At 39.1% G+C, this 23,401-nt stretch overlaps 1 protein-coding gene across 2 annotated transcripts in view; it reads right to left on the minus strand.

The window, feature by feature from the left end:
- The window catches only part of LOC115375726 (suppression of tumorigenicity 18 protein-like), a 32,823-nt gene extending 11,976 nt beyond the window's left edge, over positions 1–20,847 (minus strand). The window contains exons 1-6 of one of the 2 annotated variants that reach the window (XM_030075253.1): positions 20,707–20,847; positions 9,577–9,692; positions 6,826–6,877; positions 5,925–5,955; positions 5,410–5,597; positions 305–1,021 (exon numbers count right to left, since the gene is read on the minus strand). In XM_030075253.1, the coding sequence (XP_029931113.1) occupies positions 305–1,021; positions 5,410–5,597; positions 5,925–5,955; positions 6,826–6,877 (988 nt within the window). In that variant the 5' untranslated portion in view covers positions 9,577–9,692; positions 20,707–20,847. Of the gene's footprint in view, positions 1–304; positions 1,022–5,409; positions 5,598–5,924; positions 5,956–6,825; positions 6,878–9,576; positions 9,693–20,706 lie in introns of those variants that run through there. The other variant, XM_030075252.1, reaches the window with a different exon arrangement.
- Positions 20,848–23,401: the final 2,554 nt, after the last annotated feature.

Genomic DNA, 23,401 nt, shown 5'->3' on the forward strand with positions numbered 1-23,401 from the left:
ATTACTTCACTTGTTGCCAAAATGTTTTTAGTACTTAAGAGGATTTCCTCCCTCTGATTTTCCCCTGAGCATGGTTCTTTTATTCCTTTAATGTTTTTGAGCACCCAATCATCCAAATCACAAGTGGTCTGTCTGATTTATACCGGATAAACACACGCAAGGTACATTCCTGAATTAAAACACTGATAACTGTTCATTCTTGTGGTGATCTGTGTAACTTAACTGTAAGAGCGCCTCAACTTCACTTCAGCTGTCATGGGACAAAAGCTATCAGCATGTCAAACCACATAACACTTCAGTCTACCTTTTCCTCCATGATAGTTCAGTCTGCCGTCCATGTCCATCATTCGGTGGTGTCTTCTCTCGTTGGTCATCTGCTCCATGAGGAACCGGTCCATCTCCCTGTAGGCGTGGTGCAGAACCTGCCTCTGCTCCGACTGCAGGGCGATAGCCTGTTCCAAAAGACTCAGGTTCACTCGTCCCCGGCCCAAATCAAGGCCCCGCTCCTGTAGGCCCAGAGCCCAGCCCTCCAGCCGGGACGGCCTGTCTGCCTCCACTTCCCCCTCGCTGTCCTCCTCTGTCAGGAGTGGCCTACACCTCAGCACCTCAGCTTGGAAAATGCTTGTTCGACCCATCGGACCGACTAGTTCTGAGTCATGGTCTTCTCTCAGGTGGCCGTTCCTGCCCGATAGGTCTTCCGAGGCTCGAGAGGGGCTGCTATTGGAGCCGTTCACCTTGGCAGAAAGAGACAGAGGCTCCCACTCCTCCCGCATGTCTCCGTATGGGCTTTGTGGCGGCGAAGTACATGCAACACTCATCCTGTCTTGACTTTGGTCTTCCTCTTCATTCATGAGCTCTTCCTCTTCATCCCCGTCCATCAGAGGTTCAGACGTCTCCGCCTCGCACCGTGGAGAGACATCTGATGCAACTTCAGACCATCCGAGGGAATCGTGGGACTTTGCAGCCGCATCGTGGCAACCATTCCTGCTGGCCACTCCATTGACTGCATTCAAGTTCCCATCTAAATCAAGAAGAAAACACTCATTATTGTACGTGCTTTGAAGCCTTAGCAGAGACAGACATGTTCTTCTGTGACCCAACCCCCCCCCGCGTCATTTACAGGATGAGAATTGTACGTCCTTGGTAATCTTTTGCAAATCCATTTAAGGTTTTAGATTTTGTGTCACTTTTTCATGAATATTATCTTGAAAGAAAAAAAAAACATGTTTGTTAAGAACCAACAAGAGGATTTGTAAGAACACATGTTGCAATGGATGTGGCAATCATAGGGTCAGCAGTTGCAAGATTTCCAAGCAATTCCTCAAGTATATTTTACGTTTTATATTTGACCCTTATTTTTTCACATTGAACATGAGAAGTGGAGATGAGAAACACAATTGTTTTCTTCTTTCCTTCAATGTCTCCAATCAGAACAACCACCAAATATATATTTAGGACAAGATTATGGACGGATTTATACAGATGCAGACAGCGAACATCAGTTTTTAATTAGTTATGGGTATTGTAAGTATAAGCCCAGAAGCAACATGTAGTTGTCCGCACAAATAACTCATTTAAAAACACAAAATTTGTTTCTAGGGATAAGAACAAGAAAAGTAGAGAGGATTTCTGATAAAACAGATGGAGAAAGCGAGAAATGAAAATAGCAGAGGAATCTCCGTAGGATTGTGCTATGGCTCTGTAAAACCGTCGATCTGACATAATGAACGTTTTATATTTTGTTTTGCAGACCTTTGAGAACTTGAAGTTGATCGCAGCAAATGTGAAGATAAGTTTGTGAGAAAAATGAATAGTGTCCTTTAAAATGATTGGCTGTGCTGGTAAAGATGAGAGAAAAAATTATATTCTTTACCTTACGGGTAATTCTCTAGAAATGATTTCCTTTTTTATGATTAGTTTAGCTTATAAAAAAGAAAGGTTGTCACAATCTTTACTTTATTAATTTTTTAAACTAAACTGAAAACCAAAGAGTCAAAGTTTTCTGTTCAGTTTACAGTGGATAAGATTTATTTTCTACATACTAGATTTGCTGATTACTGTTTTAACATCGTGATACTCACTGTGACACTGACAGCCTCTGTGACTCACTGTTTTCTAGGGTATTAACCCGGTTTGGTTATCAATTACTATGCTCTTATCAATTACTATGTTCTATGTTCTAATGACTGGCTACTGAAATGTCAAGGCACTAAGATCAGCAGGAGCAAATTTGCCTGAAACAATAACTGTTGTTCCAATGTGCATATAAAGGTGCTTTTCATAGTAACAATCAAAAGGTTAACAATATAAAATCACTGTGTCTTTTTTTCCTTTTAACCTCAGAAATTGGGGCATACAAGTAAGAATATCATAGTATCTGCAAAGTAGTAGTTCATGTGGGTTTTGCTCATTCAGCTTCAATACCACAGACAATCATCTATTATTTCATCGTAAATTACTATTATTTTTTGCTTTTAAATCGATGAAGGATCACATGAATACCAGATCCTACGGGAGAGGCTTGACAGATGATGTCACAGGAATATATTCTTTATCTATATAGGTCACAGTTAATACATGTATATTGAATTTCAGTGAAATTGTTGCCAAATTTGAAAGTTAGAGGGATTTGAAAACTCCAATAATGCTGTTATATTCTTATATATCTTTTCTTTCTTTCTTTCTTTCTTTTTTTTTTTTTTAAGAATAAAAGCTCTTTGCCACAATTAAAAGTATGTTTTTTCATCAAAAGTGATTACTTCTGATTAAAATACATTTATTGCTTATTACTGCTTTTTAAATGCCTTTTGGTACACCTCTACTGAGGGTGTTAACAATCTTGTAAGTAAAGCTTATATGATGCATGTTCTGTATTATTCAAAACTCCTAAAAGAAATCGTCTCACTGTCATTTTTACACTCATTTGGTATAATCTCTTTTTATTCCAACTTATTTTGCAGAGTGCTCTCAATAATTTAATTTGCACTGACCTCTGGTCTCCCACTTTTCAGTGGAAATCCAGAAATCCTATGAGCCGCAAGATTGTGTACAGCACCATGCACGGATAGTCTGATAATTCAAACGGACAAAGAGGGAGTTTTATCCCTCAAAATGCATCTGAAACTACACTTTTTGAACACAGCTGATTATAGTAAGTCTCAGTCAATGATAACATTGGAAACCTATCATTGGGATTGATTCAACAAAATCTCTCTTAATCCTCAAAATCATTCAAACTTATGATATATTAAGGCTCTTTCAGCAGTAAGGATTTTGGCTTTAGCAGGCTGTAGGTCTATCCTCTTAAGTGGCTGGATGTCATAGACAAAAACCAAAAGTAGGATTCAATAGGTTGAGGAGATGGATAGAGATATTTTTATTTTTTTTATTTTTTTGGCAATCAGATCATAGCTGGGATGCAGATGTAGACATTATCAGATAGCTAGTTATTAATGGGCACAGTACAAAATTTAATCCACACCAAAAGAGCTTTAAATTCTAGGGCATAAATTGTGTGGCACTGCTAAAATAGCATACTGTCTTTGGAAATATATGGCTTTGTAGCCTATTGTGAGCAGTGGCATTTTATATCTGCTTCATGTGCATTTTTTATTCGACAAAATAATAACATTCAAGAGGAATTTCTTATTAACAAGCTGAAATGTGTTAGTGTCAATTCCCTGCTGGGCAAAAATTTTTTAGGTGTCTAAAAACAGACCCCTGTTCGATGAAAAATTAAAGTCAGTTACATTTATCAGGCAGGCGCAAGGACTTGTTTTTCATCCAGATGGATTCTTAGGCCTGACACAGGCACATGCAGTCACAGACATACACATGCAAGTGCAAGCACACAAAGACGCGTACACACACATGCACAGACAGAGACACACACACACACACACACACACACACACACACACACACACAGAAGTGCAGTGAAAAAAGGAAAAAGATGGCCGAAAAAAAACAAAAAAACTTGGATCTCTCCGGTGGTTTGTGTGTTGGAACAGGTGAACAGTTTGTACTCCAGAATAGCCATTACCGGCACTCTGCAGCAGGGCTGGAGTTGGCTGGAGTTGAACGCAGTGTGGCTCGACCAAACGAGAGGCTTATTTTTCTCTCTTTTTGTTAAAATGCAGATACGACCAGCCTCCCACTGCAAAATTCTTACTGCCTCCAATCCACTTTTCCCATCATCGTATTTCTACGGAAAATAGCCCCCATATCTGACATAAATGGCAAAATGTATTCTGACAGTGTTTTATAAATATCCATGTGTTCATTTGACACTATAGGGCAGTATAATTTAACACTGTAAATACATGGAATTTTTTTTTTTTGATCGTATTTTGTGTTAAAGCTACGTAATTGAATATGTGGATCAAATAAAGCTATAGACAACAAATGTTGGTTGATAAAAGCAAAAGAAAAAGTATATGTAAAAAAAACAACAACAAAAGAAAAGCTGATGATGCACAGTGAATTACTAGGATAATTGTAATGTAATATGAACCCAGGAAACAAATAAATTCCATTTCCAATGAATCCACACAATTCAGTAAGCTACTCTCCTGGTCCATTTAACTACACACATGTGTACTATAATGAGCTGTAGACATTATGCCTAATTATGTATTAGACTGTGTTAGAGGGCCTAACAAAAGCTTTTGAAAGGGACAATTACGTTTGTTGCTTAGTTACATCGTTAAAAATATACCAAATCAGTGCAGATTATAGTGGGTGAGAATGCACATGTAAACCACGGGTATTGTTGCCAAAATGCACAAAATTCAATTCATTAGAAGAAAAAAAAAAAAAAAAAAAAAAAAAAAAAACATGTTTGCCCGTGAAAAAGACCGTAGTTTAAGTGAAAATAAACAATTTTCAGCTGTTGTTGATGAAATGGTGATGTGGCTGAGTAAAACGCTACTAGCAGGAAAACAGTGGAACATCAGCCTGCCCTCAAAGGCAATGTCTTCCTCACCCGCAACTCATTTGCAGCTCACAATGTACAACCTCAATAAAAATCTATTTAAGAAAATGGAACAACTTTAATTTAAATTGGAGTGAACCGGTGCACTCACCCATTCAGTTTTTCATTCTATGGATTCAATGGATTTGGAATGGCTATTCAAAAAAGACAGATGAGGGGTTTGAAATCTGGCCTCATCAAAAGGCGGTAAAGCCATGCCAAAAATATCATGGCAGATCAGCTGTCAAAACTTCAATTTGCGGACATGAGACACAACTAATGTGGACCCAGCAGTGTAGTCTTTCACTTCCAGTGCACAATGACTGCGGCTGCTGGCTGATGGCAGAGGGAGGGAAATATGAATGCAACAGATGGGATTTTAAAATTCAGCGTCAATTGTTCATCAAAACAGACAAAACAACAGGACATCTGTTTACCTGCTGGAGTGTCAATGTTCCTCAGCTCTTCTTTGTCCTGTGGCGGTGCCAGGTCCTCGCTCTCCTCTTCACATGGCTCGCTGGGGCTGTAGTGGCGGGGCTTCATCAGCAGGGACTTTCTCTTGTTGACGGGGGCACCCTGCACCCCTTCCTGGGCACTCCTCTTCCTAGCCATGGACCCATATGGGCTGGAGAGAAGAGGAGAAAGGACAAAAAGCGCAATGAGGTCAACAGGGGCCTCAGTGGTTGGTCTGGCTCGCAGTTGGCTCAATTGAAAGTTCCTACTATCAAAATTCGGGTCTTGGTGGAAAAAAAAGAAAATAGTGATTATTAAAACTGGAGGGAAAAAAAGATTCCTAGAAAATATGCACAGATCCATCCACTTATTTGCATTATGAATATAAAACCCTCAATGTATTTATACTCTGAGAAGGAGATACTGAGTATTTTCTAAAGCTGGGGAAATTTAAAGTGATGCGTAAATGTTTGATTTTTACGAAGACATGAACTTTTACCTTGGAGTGTCAGCGATGCAGTCAGCCGGCACTGCAAATAAAGTGCAAGAAAAGACAGGTAAATAGTCATGTTTACATTTCCACTGCTGTGAATGACTCAGGCACTGCAAGTCAACACAGACACACTCTTGATCAAAGGTCCAAGCTACTACTTTTGGACAATCACTCATGACATTACACAATGTTTTTTTAAATGTTTTCCTTGCAGATAACATTGAACATAAATGATTTAGGGAGGATTTGATCTCCTCTGCTAAAATTGTTTTTGCTGTAGATTTTACTCTCTTTTACAGAACCATCAGATATAATCAGTCCAAGGATGGAGAAGTGGTCTCTTCATTGATCTGAAAAGCTTTTCATTCAATCTGCTTATTCTCTGGGAGACCAACAGTAGCTCATCCTTTGACAGCGATGACAACACGATCCAAAAGGCTAAATCAATTTTCCCAGAGACCCATGCAAATCTCATTCACAAGTTCCACCCTACTCCCATGAAGCACGACCAATAATAACACTTCCATGAATTTCCCAGACATAGTAATAGCTCCAGCGTAAGCAGGCAGGCCTCAGAGGCCCTGAACACTTGCATAATGACATATCCAGTCTAGAGGTTTTCAATCACACAATATGTACACACTCCTTAACTAATTTGAGCCAATGTTCCAATTTAATGAAGTTATTCCCCTCTGAATAATGAAATGGCAGTGCAGTGCTCTTCAAACTGGTAAGATAATATATAAAACTGACAGTTATAAAGTTGGATTGTTGAACCGATACCCCTAACCCATAGTGATAAGTGGAACATGTGTGCGTGTGTGTTTGTGTGTGTGTGTGTGTGTGAGAGAGTGTGTGTGTGCGCAGTTAAAAAAGCAAGCTAAAAACTGAAAGCTACTGTACTCACCTGTGCTACTGTTACATGTTTGCAGAGTTTGCTCCTCACCCTCAGAATCCATCTGTAAATAAAACATGCAGCGCACACATGTCGTCACTGAATAATTGATTTATGGATTTCATTTATTTCTTTTCATTTTAATTACTTGGACTGTGTAAAAAAAAAAAAGAAAAAAGAAAAAAAAAGGTCTAAACACATGCCGGATTATTGGTGACTTTGTCAAATATTTAGAGCCGCCAAAAGACGGTGGACGTCATGTCGCCGTGTGTGCAAAATCACAAGCGCAGCCAAAATCTTATATGCAAACGTACACAGTACAATGCTAAAACAATAATAACAACCAAACACCAAAAACAACAAAACAAAACTTCCATAGGTGAGGGGGGGGGGAGAAAAGGCACTGACACAAAATAATAACGTTAAAGTGCAGACAGCAGCTCGCAGTATGTGTTTAGACAAAAATAGTTGCTAAAATCCATCCACTCTCCCTGGCTGTTGCTTGTGGATCTCAAATAAAACCTATTAAACATAATTATTCCAGGCTGATGGTGGTGTATAGTGGTCACAGGCCAGTGAAATCTGTGAGTCATAGGATATGCTGTTACTTTTCCCTGGTAATGGGAAACATGACTCCTCTCTCTCGTTTGCTGTTGTGATTGAAGGCACTGACCTGTCATACATTTATAATAGGGGAGCAGGTGTGGCAGTGATGGACCTTAATTTCCTTTAATAAACCTTTTATGTGCCACACTCTTAATGCCACGCCGGGCCCTCAGAGGTCCTGCTCATAATAGGTTCATTACTTTTGATTACTAGAGCCTATTGAGACAAACAACTCCCAAACACTATAGATTACATTCTGTAAAAACTAATGTACCTCATTAGTTCGTAACACTTTTCCACACAGACAAGCTTCAACATTTTGCATGGATTTCGTACAAATTTGTTGTTCCAAAAAAAATGCAAAATGTTGCTCTGATGTGCTTAAACCTGAGATTACAAAATGGAAATTAAAAAAAAAAAAAAAAAAAAAAAAAAGATGTTGCCCATTCACTTATTTAAATTAAATCCTGTCAAGTATTTTATCATTAAACTTTTCATAAACTGTGATTTTGTTTTTACTTATTACTCTGGATTAATTAATGTGTTTTTAATGATAACACGACGCTAAAATTTGCCTTTAAAAAATAAACCCTAATGCTTTAGGAATCAATATCACCTTTAAAATGTGTAACGGATGCAAATCATCCATTTACAGTCTGTCCTATGCCTGTCCAACCAATGAAACAGATATCATAATCCAGAATTTTTATAGTTTTGAAGGTGGTTAGGGTGCATGTTTAACTAAATGTTCATTGATATTTTGACCCGGAGCTGCTGTATATCCGATTTCACATATCGTTTGAGCTCGACTCTGACAAGCAAAATAAAACCCTTCTTATGTAAACAGTGTATTTCTGCTTTTTAAGGGGCGTTGTACGTGCACTTTTGACATCATGATGACAAAAGCTCCTGATGGCTCTTGACAAACCAAAGGCTACATCTAATTCTTAAAACAGGGACTCAGAGGAAAATCACACAGCAAGAAAAGCCTCAGTGGATGTTTGTGGTGTAATAAAAGGCACTCTTGACATGGCAACATGGAAAGACTGTATGACGCTGAGTGTTTACCAAAGCAGAACAAATAGAGACATCCTGGGTCAAATTGGGGCTTTGATTTGATATTCGCTCCACAGTCTGGTTGAAAATTTTACCTTTTTCCTTGACACTAAATAACACATGGATTGATGAATCATACATTTATCTCGCAGAGCGCTATATATGGTGCGTATTAGTAAAACACAACTCACTGACATAAAAAGTAGTGAGAATGAAAATTAAGCAACATTTTACTTTACGATGGCTTTATTCCAGTGCATTAAGTGCACAGCAATTCTCTTTTAGCAGAAAATCTCCTTAATAAACAGTGTGCTTACAAGGGTGCAGCAAGAAAAGTACAAGGCACTCAAAACATGAAATAATAAAATAACTACGGACAAAAGAACTCCATCATCTTAAGTGTTGTTTATTGATGTAAGGTTTTCTGCTGTTTACTGAAATTATATTGTGTCTCCTTACAATTTAGTTCCCTGAGCTATCTTGGCACATTCCCACCGTATTAAAATTTTGTGTAGTTGCCAACTTGTTGCCTAAAACTATTAGTAAGGAAACAATAGGGGATGCTGGAACATCACTTTCACCCAGATTCATTAAAAAAAAGGTTAACACACTGGAATAAGGCCCCCTGTAGAGTCTATTGTTAAAGTCAAATTGCATGCGGTAACTACCCATCTAAACTTTTTATTTGGGTTTCAAGGCCTCACAAGTAGAAACTAACTTCTGGGAGATTTAAAAAAAAAAAAAAAAAAAAAGCATAGAGAGGACTTCCTGACAACTAAAGGCAATCATCAGTTTAGAAAGAGCAGACTCAGCAACATCATTTACAAACTGTATTATCCAGCAGCCACCCACAGCTCTGCATAAGTAAAAGCAATCTCAGTTTGTGATCACTACGGTCAAAAGAGCAGTGACACTCCGCCACTAAACATGCTACTTATCCAAAACACTGTTACACAATTATTTATCTCTTCACCTAGACAGTATTTTTTTTTTTTTAACAATGTTATTTTGGTTCAGGGGAATGGAGGAATGGAACGATATTAATGCTTAATATTTGGAAAGCGTCTTTACGTCCCCCTTTTTTCAAATGAGAATATTTACCTTTGATTGTAGTTTTCTGTGCAGTCTGTAGGATAAGCTGCCAGATTCACACTGTCCACCTTGGTTGATGCGTTCACAATTCTCAGCTCTCAGGAAGTGATCATGTAATTCATTCTCTGTAATAAAATCACATCAGACACACATACTCATAAATCACTGCTTTGGCGTAAATAAAACTGCGTCTTGTAATCTGTGTCTCGCAGTTTACTTTTTGCTCACAAACAATAATACATGTCAGGTTGTGGCAAATCGATTGTAACTCTCCCAAAAGGATTTTATTTATTTATTTAGCATTTATTTTTATCGTTAGAGACATGGATGTGCACATATTGTCAGAAAAAAAAAAAGATGGAAAGAACATATTAATACCTCACATGGAATAAGGAACACGATGCAAATTGATTGCTTGACAGAGATCAAATTGCTTGCTTCTAATTAATACAAAACATCCAAGAGGGAAAACAAGGATGAACACAATGAGTACATTAAGCCTCTTCACTTCACAGATCTTATTACGGAATTATTTATTTCTGTTAGCTTTGAAAGAAAAAAAAAAGAAAGAACAAGAAAACACACACACACTCACTCTCACACACACACACAGACACACATAACATCTTCTTAATTATAGCTCACAGAGCATTTCCCCGGAAAACAAAACTATGGGAGGGAGTGGAGAGGGGGGGGCGGTTGGGGAGGTAGTGGGATGGGGTGGGGTAGGAGGGGGTTAGAGGGGGTTCAATGTCATTAGCATAAGAAAAAAGACTCACTACTATTTGAGCTGGTTCGTCATCTGCTGAATCATATTTATGCACCCCCCACCCACCCCAGCCCAACACGAATAATGCATCTCAGAGGACTGTTTTCCTGTGTATAGGGCAGATTTCTCAGGGGGGAAAGGAGGCAGCCTGATGCTAAGGGTCTATGTGATTTTCTATGTGTTAATCTGGCTGCTAGCTGTCCTTGAGCCCAGCCCATTCCCCCTAACCCCATCTGCTAGCGTTCCCACCACAGAGGAGAGAATAGGCTGTGACTGGGGGAAGAGAGAGAGAGAGAGAGGGAGAGAGAGAGACAGAGACAGAGAGAGAGAGAGAGGGAGAGACCTTCCCAGTCCAACAATCATGAATAACCATTGCCTCACACCATTATCAGAAGGCTGGATCCAAGTTGAGATGGTGGAGAGGATACTGAAACATTTGTGATATACTCCTAAGATGCTTCGGCTATTACTATTACCCCACGACCGCTACTTGCACATTTAGTTGCAATTGATTCTATTATCATCATCATTATTATTATTTTTTGCAGTGCCTTTGTAATACTGCGCAGCTGCTGTGGATATCCATCATTGACCTTGAGTCTTTGTGCCCCCTTGTTCCCAGCTTATCCATGCACTTGGGACACTCTCATGTAATTAACACAGACATTATTGTGACAGAGTAAAACTCAATGGTACTATACTGATACTTCATCTTGAAACCAATAAAGCAGGCCAGTGCAGCAAAGTAAGATTCTGGAGACCATAAAATTAATCACATTATTTACATTTCCTTTAGATAGGGGTACAGGCAAGATGATAGAGGCAAATGAGATTACACAAAATAAGATTTCAAAATGTCAGTACCCCGCACACTCACCCAACCAACTGTTATGATTAGATTACTTGTTTAATATAATTACTGTCTAAGGCTGTGTATGGAAACAATGCATACATAAAAACAGGAGCTGTGTCTTAACTGATTCCCATCCTTTTCTCCACGAGCCTTTTTCTCTTAACCTTTCTTCAGCAGTATCATTTTGAATTATGGGGAACGGATGGGTGCTCTGTGCAAGGTCACTGTCTGGTGTGTATTCACTCCCCCCTCCTTGTTTTTGTTTCCTCTTCCAGAGGCATACTGAGTGAAGGGTTAAAACTGGAATGGATTTAATTATGGAATGAATGGAATTATAATGCGCCTGCAGCAAGTTTTCCTCCTTATTTATTAAAGCAGCTGATGGGCCAGGTTTGATGAGCCACTTCTGGCATAATTGAGTCATCACACAAAGAGGGTTCCTCGCATTCAGAGTGGTTTTATCAGCAGCAAACAGACCTGATTACTGGCAATTACACTCTGATCTAGGGGAAGGAGAAAAAAAAGGGTAAATGTGCGGGGTAACTTCTGTGTTTATAGTTTACCCCGGGAATAATTTTCACATTAATTTTACATGCTAAGTGTTTTCTGTTTATGCATAATAAAGAGCAAACGGAAAGAGATAGCACAATTTACTTTCATATTTCCTTGTAATGAATGTCTAAGGATGTGGCGAACTGATCACGATTTATATGTAACCTAGGAGAGGTGTGAGGTTTCTTATCATCCGCTGTGCTTAGAATCAGCACAACGTAAAGTCTGTCCAACTGAGACAAAAGCTATACGTGCAGTGATGGGTTTTTTTTCCCCCCATTATTTATTTATTTGTTTGTTTTTTGCTTGGAAAGTGCTCACACCTAGTCTGTGGAAACGCGGTGAAATTCTATACAGAAAGAGCACAGAACTGCTTTCGCCACTTTTCATTGAGATGCAAATGCATTCATGGTGAGTAAATTAAACTGCTCAGAGATTAAAATCAACTTCTGCTCAGAGAGAATTTAGGTAAACAACTTTTCCCCAAAAAATTTTTTCTTCTATTTGTGAGGTGATGAGGGAGCCATCAGACGCCCTCTGCCTAAAAAGCTAGCAGCTGGACATTAGAATAATAGCGAAGATACGTTTTAGGGGGGGAGGGGAAAGAGAAGGGCTCTGTGATTTCCAATTCATATCAAAGCTTGGCCTGAAATGTTGAGGTAATTATTTATTTTAATTTTACGATGAGTGATTATTGGCTGTATGAACCTATATGAGAGGACTGCATATTGAAGACACTGAACAATCCTGGATAAATTTACTATCCTGGAATGCTTTAATATCCTGGTTTTATTTAATATCATTAAATACAAGATCACACTAAAAACAGCAAGATCATATGAACTAAAATTGTCCTTTACATGTAAAGTATTTGTTATGGTATCAGAGGGAAAATAAATATACGAGAGAGAAAATTAATTTTTCCAGCTATTTGTGAGCATTAAACCCTCTTATAGAGCTTCTGAATTCATAGAGCCACAGTCAAAATCTTGAAGTCAACTGCGATTTCAGATATAACAGCCTCACAGCTACCCTGACGGCCAAGCAAAGTGTTTGTGCCTTTTGCCAAAGAGTACTTTTATAGAGGAGCGTATTGGCATCTTATCACTTCTCCAAGACAGAGATGCTTCAATAAAAGAACACAGCTCACAGAATTCTTAACAGACAATTAGGAGCCTGGCTAGCCACTATCGCTTCAATGATTTGTTGTGATGGCATAACTACAGGGGAAACTTGTTGTTGGACGGACTTAGCAAGGCTCCCATAAAAGAGTCAGATGGTGACACCTTTGCCGAGGTGATTTATGAATCTTGTAATCGCTTTCCAAAGTCATCCCAAAGCCCTCCCTCTAAATTGAGTTCATCTGGAGCCGGACCACACAGAGGCACCAAGTCCAGATTGTTTCTTCTGACATCAAAGAGCCAATTTCTGTTTTTGACCAAATTTCTGGTGCTTTTAGTTCCCTTATCGAATGAAAGGGAACTAGATGATATGCTATTTTATTTCCGAATTTCAATCCAATTAAGAACACCAAAATATTGAGACAAATAAAATTAGTATCTTCTTGCACTACTCTATGCATCAATAGGATAATAAATGGAACAGCAGACAATTCATCCATTGGCTTGTCTCCAGTCTGCCAAACCACTCTCATGTTAGTTTGAATCTTTGAATTTTGTCATGAACATGGTTTTTCAAACCTGACTAATTTGGGGACAGGTGTTTGGGGAGAAAGAAGTTCCAGCCCTGGTGTCTGTCATCTCTACAGAGTAATCCTGCCCATTGTTCCTGCCCAAGGAGGCCCTTTCATGGAGGAGGTTGCATGAATGCTACCAGGTGGTCGGCAATTTGGAGAAACGTAGTAACCGTTCAAGCTAATCCCCCATCACAAAAGGCAGGTCTCCAGTGCTCTGGGGCTCTCCGGGGCAAAGGGAAAAGTTTACCTCGAACACACAGTGTCTGAAAGGAGTCAGGGACTCTAGCAGTGATTCCTAATCAGGTTGCGCTGAAGTGAACAGCTCGCATGGCAGCTGTAGTTTTCCCAGGGTTAATTACCTTTCACTGCTCTCTCTAAATGAGTCAGCTGTTCCTGTCATTAAACAACTCCACTCTATCTCTGCTCCTCTGTCCTTCCTCACACATGTGCACGCATGCACACACAAACAACGTCGCTTGTTTCTGCACATATTTAAAAATGTAATAGGTCTGCTCACAAAACTAAAGACCAGTAAAACGTAAATAATTAGGATAGCACAGCATTTTACTGATGATGAAGAGCAGTCAATGGCTGTTGAAACAGAGGTCACTGTCCTTTTCTTTATGCTACAAACATCGATTTATGTTTATGCAGATGGGAGGCAGTAATCCAAGCACTACTCCCCTACCCTGTTGAAGGAAAATAATACCAATCTGTCAAGGTCTTATTCTAGCGAGCCCCTTTCTTACTAATTGAGGATATATAGGAAGCAAATGATCCAAATAAACATACGCTCACATGTTCACAGGTGCACAAACACACACACACACATATACACGTATACACACAAACACACGTATACACACATACACACATTCACACCCACACACACACAAACGCGCACATATACACACAGAGTTCAGCTCTGATATAGTTGTGCTGTCATCAATTCTAAAAAATCTGTCTGCTTACTGAGCTCAGTGGCTCAGGATGTTGGGGGAGTTTTAAGTGATTTTTGCCACTGTGTGGTAAAATCCCTTGGCCACCTGGATTACAAACTCTAGTCCTTTAACTCATGCCAGTATAAATCCGTGTTAACTCGGATTTACCTCTGGCATATGAATTCTCAATCTGCGTAAGCTTTGTTTGGAATGAGTCGAACATAAGTATTTCATGCGGTAAAGATGCCCAATGGTGAATTCCTATTTTGGTGAAATATACACTGCAAAATAGTTCAGAAGTGTTGTAAGTCAGTTGTCAGCATAACCTGACTGGCCTTAAGCAGTGGTCTGCAACGCCACAGAGGTAAAGCACAGCACCGTTCCCGTTAACAGCCAGGTGGAAGTGTGCAAATCCTGCTCTGCAAAACCCACGTAACCATGGCGATGGGTATAAACTCAGAGCTGTATGCTGTGGTCAAGAGTGCAATCAGATTCCTTACAATGGCAAGATTTTGCTTTGTGTATTGTCAGACAAACATTATTTGCTCAGTTGTTCAAACACATGCCCTGGTCTGATACTAAAGCGATCATGATAAAATAAAAAATGGCACGAGCAGCCTGGAGGATCTAAATTAAGTATTATCCAATATCCATACAATCTCCCACATACACATGTATATACACACGCACACACACAGATGCAAACACACACTTCTGGGATAGCAGAGTTAAGCCAGACTATTTTGTACTTAAAAGGTTAGCAGGGCTGTTTTGTGAGTTTGATCCATGCTTGCCAAATCAGCAGATGGTCCATGAATATGATTATATGCATCAATAAAAGGAGTAATCTTTAACAAAATGTAAATTTGACTTAAGTCCAGGGTTTAATATACACGATGGACTTTAACCCACTTTCCAGCCTGACAGGAGAGTATGATAAGCTAATGCACTTAAAATTATGTATTACAGCGATCACTGCTGATGTTCAGTATGTTGCAGCACTGGCATGTTTGAGTGTTCAAAAACAGGCAGAATCATAGGAAAGGTATCAGATATCCTGTCAGATATAAGATAGAAATAATCCATGCATGTCTGTGTGGTAACAAAATGCATTCGCATGTGATTAAGCAGCTAAATTGTGAAATAATTGTGGAAACTGAGTCTCACAAATATCATAAATGTCATACATGCTGTACTACTCTGGGTGTTCAACAAGAACCTCTCTTCCTTTGTCAGGTTTCACTTTGTTCTAATTTTCAAAATATTTTGGAAAAGTCACAGAACAGCACCAAAGTTTGGCTCAAGGAGCAACAACAATAAAGTACTTCTCAATAATGTGCAATGTTAACAATTACAGTAACACACACACACACACACACACACACACACACATGTACACACACACACACACACACACACACAAATAAATAAATGTAAAAAAAAAAAAAAAAAAAAAAAAAGAAAAAATCAAGAACCAAGTGACAGCTCTTCCACAACAGCTAACATAAAGTTCAAAGGGAAGAAAGTGGATTTGGGAAAGAAATTTAGAAAAGAGTTTTAGCAGCAAGTTAGAAGTTACAGTTCAACATTTAAAAATAAAAATTAAACTAAGTGGCAGCGTTATCCTCTGTCACATTAGACAGCATCTCTGTCAGTGTCAGCCTGCTAAGACACCAGCCCCTTCATGAATCTACTAATCTGTTAAAGAGCAATTTACTGTGAGGCTTACAGAACAGCACATCCTCAAACAGACACAGACTCTCCTGCTCACTGTCTCCCTACATCTAAACGCACCCGTGTTAACATCTCCGACAGGGCAGAATTTTTTTAGCTTGACTTACCATGCCCCTTTTAGCCTTTGTTTTGCATTTCATAGTGACATCAGGGAGGAGACGGAGTAGAAGGATATCGAGGTGGGGTCTGGGGTAGTCCAGAGTCTCGCTGCTGCTGGAGTGTGTGTGCAGGGACACTGTGATATTCACCCGAACCGCTAAGCTTTTTTTGTAGCCTTTGTGTCATTCACTTAACAACCAATCTCATTAGCTGCTGGGCTACAATGGGCTGAATTATTTTCTGTGTAAATACACCACATGGTGATCCTCAAGGTAAGACCTCTGAAGGTCTTTTTAATCACATAAAAGATGGATTCTCCCCCCAAAACATCTATGATTAAAGGAGAAAGCAGACTGGCCCTTAAAATGAAACGAATAAAACAGTCTCTCAGATTATATTCAGCTCAGAACTGAGGTGGATATTTCTTTGGATGTACTGTGAAGAAAGTGTTAATGTGTTTTGGTGAAATGAATAACATGGTGTGACTTACAATTATGACACCTTGATATGAAACATATTAATGTATGTCAGTGACTAATATGTAGATAAATGGGTAAGATGTGGATGGATGTATAGATGGATGATGGATGGATGGATGGATGATGGATGGATGGATGGATGGATGATGGATTGATGCTCAGGTCAGACATGCTCATACTCAGCGATTTCTAAAATTTCTAAGGGAATATGAACAGAAATTATGCGTCAATAGGCAATCGACAGACATAAAAGCCTAGGTGTTTGGAAATGATGTACAAATTTTTTTAAAAATTAACTATATCCCTAATGTTGTGCTTCTAGTGCAAATCTATGATTCCATGTAAAATGAATTATTGTAAGTACTTGAAGTCATGACAGCTGTCTATAAGCATCAGGGACATGTCTATTGGCCAACTTGACCCTTGTTAGAAAACAAAACAAATACAAAAAGAGAATGCTGCAGCTTGGGACTGCCGAGCCAGGTCACTGGAGATTTTCCAGACAAACGCAGCACAGGGGAGGGGAGGGGAGGGGAGGAAGAATAAAAAGGACAGGCTCAGAATCTCATTTTAACAGACCGCACACAATCTGGGCTCCCACAGAACTATCTCTGCCTGACCGCTTTCTATTTATCCCTTATCAGTGTTTACCAACCGCTAGTTTTCTTTCATTCACACTGTGAGGCAGTTCTCTTACTATCAGTCAACAGCTGACACCGTGGAACAGCCTCAAAGGCAAGAGGAAGGGATCAAAACTAAACCAAAGCTGTTTAAACAATACAACAGAGGAAATAAATTCATAAATCCTAATTCTTCCCAACCCACAAGGGTACAAGCAGATCCTTTATAGTTAGGCCAACAAACAAAACCACAGCCAATGAGGTACATTACAATCAAGGTAAATTCTGAAATATATTTACCAAAAAAAAAAAAAAAAAAAAAAAAAAATTAGAAGCGGGAAAAAATCCCATGTAATATTAATTGGGAACATTTCATAGTCCTGCCCTGTCAAGCAAATGTAACTATTCACTAAAAGGGATTTTCTGTTGTAATTTATTATCTTTTTAGAGAAATCCCACCTGATTAATCCCTGTTCATATTTTTAGATTATTTGGCTTAGTGTTAAGTTGGAAAATTTGTCAGACATAAGACATAGCCCTAACATTGTTTTACATTTAAAAAAAAAAAAAAAAAAAAATCTACATGCATCACTAAGTGTCCAGTTTATTACTATTGATATGGGTCAGAGAGTGTGGAAACTCACAATATACCAATCAGAGATACTGATTACAATTAGGATGTAAGCTTAAATATTTTATATTTTAAGGATTACTGTTATTATTACACAAAATACTTAACACGTTATTATACATTATCATCTTGCATGTATTATATTTTTATTGGTTTCCAATTCAAATATAATTATAAAGGTGATAAACTGCCATTGTAACTAATGCCTGACGCCATATCCATATGGATTATACAAAGACCTCATTTTTAACAGTATTGTGTACAATGTGGAAAGACAAATTAAAAAAAATCAGAATTATATAATTGAGACTGAACATAAATTCACGTTATAAAAAATAAAATACATTTAAAAAGTTGAAAGTCATTGTTTACGCTGCTGCTGTACATTTACAGTAGGACACCTCATTTCCATTCACACACAAACAGCTCTGTTTTTCTGAAATACTGTTCAAAAGTTAAGTAATTAATTACATTTATCCTTTCACCAGCTGCTCAACAGCAGATGGATCATTTCTGAAACCTTGTTGAATTAAATCCACATAATTCATTTTCCTGGATTAACTAAGTGAAGTTTGAGTAGGGGAAAAACAGGTAACACAATGTGTATTAGACAGACATGTATGCTGAGCTTTTTCATGCGATTTGTGGTGCACCCGACGGCAACTTTCATCCATATTTGATTTGTAATTAAACTGGAAAAAATGCAAAGTAAAAGGTCTCAACGGCGTGAAACAACTTTATTTTTGCGTGTTTTCTGGATAAATGGGAAAAGGATGGAAATTACATTGTCTATCCAACAAGTTTAGTGCGAACTGCAGCTCTGTGACTGAGTGTGTGATATCAGTTTTGTTCACAACAGCACTATCTAACTTAGTGGGCAGCAGGTACCATGGACAGTTCCTGTTGGCAGCCTGGCGTGGAGGCAAACAGAGGTAACATTAGTGTGTTGTGTAGCAACTAACATCCCTGTGCTAGCAAAAGCGGGGGGCGGGGGGGTGGGGTGGGGTAGGGTGGGGTGGGGTGAGGCGGGAGGGGGGGGATCTAAGTGAGCAGGAATAATGCCCCTTACTTATCACTGCTTAACCATACATCCCTGTCACAGCTAGTGTCGCTTTTGTAATTAAAACAAAGCCTAACGGTGCAACTTTAAACATTACACGTTCTGCTTTTCATGTCACAGCATCTCTCAAATAGCATATCGAACTTTTCAAAGGATTATCATCGAGCGGCACTGTTGCATGATGGTGTTTTCCTATGTGTTTTATTATACTCTTTTTTTTTTTATTCCCACAGATGTCTCATTTGTTGAGAGATGAGAGCTGACAGAAATAAGCTGATGGATTTATGATTACATGGAGGCTAAAAAGCAGAGTGTGAACTGGCTTTCTTTTTTATTAAATGACTGGACAGTGGTAATGTCTGAAAATCTTTAAAAATGCTGAAACCTCGCTGATCACAGAGTGTAATATCTCTGAAAGGCATGGCGACAGATATGAATGGCAATAAATGTATGACAGCTCATGGTTGTTTAGAAAAAAAAAATTACGCTAGATTCACACTTGTTAAACACCTAAAAGCACCAAAAAAGAACAGCAAAAACTTAAATCTCCAAAGGTGTTAAAGTTATTATACTCCCTGTTGTAATATAATGAACTATGCATAACAGTAAGTCCCCCCCAACCGAGCAGTAATCAAATGTATTCATGCACTTCTCTCATTTAAAATTTAAAATCAGAGCATTTCTACTTTTGCTTACTAGCAAATCAACTTAAAATTGATTGATCCGAGCAAATTCTTAGCAACGAGTGTGCCGCAAGTTACTAGGAAATGATGAACTTTTTTAACCAGCACCCTTTCAACTATATCAATAGCTGCTCTGGAAACTGTCAAGTGCTTTGCCTCCCTCACAATTTGTGTAAAAGGTAAAATTTGCTTATGTATAACCCCAAAGCTCTTCTGGGCTGCTTTACGATCATACCACATTCAGCGTTTGCATTTAGTTTTCAAACTTTACCACAGTCACCATGCGAAGAAGAGAAAGCCAGACTAGGATGAAATAAAATACTTCAAATATGTTAGTGAAATACCGAGTCAAAGTTTAAGTGCATTAGGCTCAGTAGTCCGGTATGTACAGCTGTCACTGTCAAAACCACCCACAACCTGACAATGCTTTGTCTCTGCACACAATACAAGCATGTGTTCTTCTTAGACAAGCTTATACTCTACACAAATACTGTGAATTTAATCTAGGTGGACAGTATCTCATACTATCTGGATGATCAAAAATAGGTCATGCCTCTCAAAAAACAGTTTGAGCCATTTAATCTCCTCTCAAACTGTCTGAAATCTGGACAGAATCTGCATTTGTTTCCCAGCAATGTTTTTTTTCTATTCTATTCTTTTTTTTTTTTTTTTTTAAGAACACAGATATGTATCATGCAAACAGTGTTCACCGGTAAAAGATGTATACTCACATAGTCTGACACAGAACAAAAAGCAATTGCCAGTGTTATTTTATTTCACATAACCATGGTCATGCAAAAATTCAAATATGTTAAACTCAGTAGCTGAGTAAATCAAAGTGGTGAACAAGCACATTAACTTTGCGACACTTGAGCATTTCAGCTCTTGTTTTGGATTTCATATGGCAGCATCAGGCAGCATGAGCTAAAAGGCTTGCCTTTCACATATCCCGTCCTAGTATCAGTGAGAATAAAAGCTCACCAAAATGACAATATATTAAATAAAAGAACTTTGACACAAACCTAGTTCTGTGATCCAAAAAGTTTGATTTTCCCCCAGTCTCTTGATAGCTGAGCTGGTGCTGTGGCTTTGAAAGGTAGTCCCCAGGAATATGACATACTGTGCCTTTGACAGCCTCGAGATAAGCACCTGCGTTCGGGTCCCTTTTTACGTCACACCTCCCCATTCACAGCCCTTCAACATGATGCACATTTGCACATCAACAGCCACCAACCCCCTCCTCGTTCTACTCCCACATCCGCAAAACACACAAACAGGCACACAAGAAGGCAGATGTATGAACTAGCTTCTACTCATGCGCGCGTACACTTGCGCAGACACATGCACAGACGGACACAGACACCACAGATTCGTGCGCGCTTACGCTCAATCACACACAGGCACAGATTTACACACATACACTAAAACATAATAACACATAGACACACACACACACACACACACACACACACACACACACACACACACACATACACACACACACACAGGTGATTTATCTCTCTTTTTAAAGTCCTATATCAAGCCTTATTCCTTTATCAGACATTATTCTCTGCATTTAAAAAACTTTCCCTTGCTTTGTCATAAGACTAGGGCATATGCCCTCCCAAGCTCCTCATACATCACTCATCATGCAAATGAGAGGGAATGTCACTCCTCAGCAGCAGATGGCCAGGGATGATAACAATGGCTCAACAGACCAGTTTCAATGTCTGCGACTTTATCGCTACGGCAACAACAACAAAAATAGATGATATGAAATCCTTGTCCGTTAATTCGTTTTTCCCCCTTTTGAATGTTAGTACCTGTCAGTCTGTTTCATTTCTCATGAGCCATTTGAATGTAAAAGCTTTTGTCCAAGATTTTCTGTCACAAGAAGTCTGGCTATCAGTAAAAGGCAGAGACCTGGAAATGATTTTTGGTGACTAAGGAAGGCTGCTGCCTAGCAGTTATTCAAGTAATTAGGTGTAATTCCTCCCTGTAGGCCATGTTAGCCTCCTGAGTTAGCTCATGCGTTCGACAGGCCTGGATAGAGAGAGAGAAGAATAAAAGAAGAAAGGGGCCCCGAGACATCACAAATGCAGCTTTCAAAAGCCCCAGCCAAAGTGATGTCACCCTGCGTCCTGCTGACTCCTGTTCATACAAGCCCCCATAGCAGAGAGTAAACAGTGGAAGCGTTTAGCAAACAGGGCCAGATTACAATGACAAAGGCAGCCACACTTCTGGGTGGAGCCTGGGGCGAGGGGGTGCAAGGGGGTGGGGGGTGGTGTGGCTCAGGATTTAAAATAAGTGATACCCATAAGGGGCCCCCCCCAAGATCCAAGCGCAGCTCTTCCCCAGCTGATGGTAGGGGCCACCCAAACATGCTTATCTCTCGGTTATGTCCCCCAGTCTCCAGGGACTGACGTGTGAACACAATGTGTAATAATGTATTTTCAGTGCTTTTCTTGTGATTTGTGCATTTGGTTATGCAAGGCTGGGGACTTGAGAATGGAGAATATCATTACTTAAGGTTTGGCAGTTGATCATCACCTTGTTTAATGCCTCATTTGAAAGTCTAATTTGTAACTGTCTTCAAGAGCCAATTCATGGTACACTGTGAAAGAGACATACAAAGAGAGTAGACCTGCTCTATTTGCCCCTCTTTTCACCATTTGTGCTTGATAATAGTCTAAAAATGTGAAAATAAAGACCCATCTATCTAAGCATGTTATCAAATAACGAAAACATGTTCTTTCTTTGCTGATGCAGACAATCTTAGTGTAAAGACACAGCGACGGGGATTGTTCCTGGGCTGATTATTTCATGTCCTGAACTAGACACCAGTATACGGGAGGAGCTCACTGCAGAAAACAGATCCATAAAAAAAATCAACTCGTTCAAAGCAATCTTGACAAATTGTGACGGAGCAATATATTGAACATCAAGTAACATGGACTGTCTTTTCCCTTACACTGCTGTTACAAATGTGTAACGTTTTCTTTTGGCCCTCACATCTGTGGAAATCTTTCTAAAAAAAAAAAAAAAAAAAAAGTCTCATTGACTACCAACATAGTACATAAACTAGTGTTTTGTCAAGCTATTTCATCAACAGAAAATGTGGGCATAACTGGAGAGAGCTGATGGAGAAATGAAAGAGGAGTGGGTTGGATAAAATTACATGTCAAACAAGGGTTCACATTTAAAAAGTCCTGCTCATATTTGTAGAAAGTGTTTGATTGCATTTAGAAAGGTATTACAATGGGTCACATCTGCGTGTCTAAAAGCTTTTTGCATTCTGCTGCAAATTATGTAAGCAAAGTGAAATGTCACAGCACCCCTTTGTTTTGAACGCTATACCTTCCTCCTGCAAAACCTACACAAATACGTTTAACTCAGTTCTTCTAATGCACTGTAAGATCAAAATGTCACCGGCATAACTTCAACAAACCCCTCCCTCGCTCACACCCAACCCCACAATTTCAACAAAGCAACACAACTAATTTCACATGGCAGCCAACGCACCCAAACAATAATGCATATTCACACCACGCCACTGACGATAATAGAAGTGTAGTAATCTATATTAAACTGTGGTTAATTTCAGCTAAAATGCTTTAAGATTGGTCAAAAATGACACAAATGCCTTTTCTTGGTGGTAGTGCAGCCCTATCCCCACTGCCATTGTGCAACCACTTGATGCCTTGTTCATCACAGAAA

The sequence above is a fragment of the Myripristis murdjan genome, chromosome 17 (assembly GCF_902150065.1).
Source record: "Myripristis murdjan chromosome 17, fMyrMur1.1, whole genome shotgun sequence".
Taxonomy (NCBI): domain Eukaryota; kingdom Metazoa; phylum Chordata; class Actinopteri; order Holocentriformes; family Holocentridae; genus Myripristis; species Myripristis murdjan.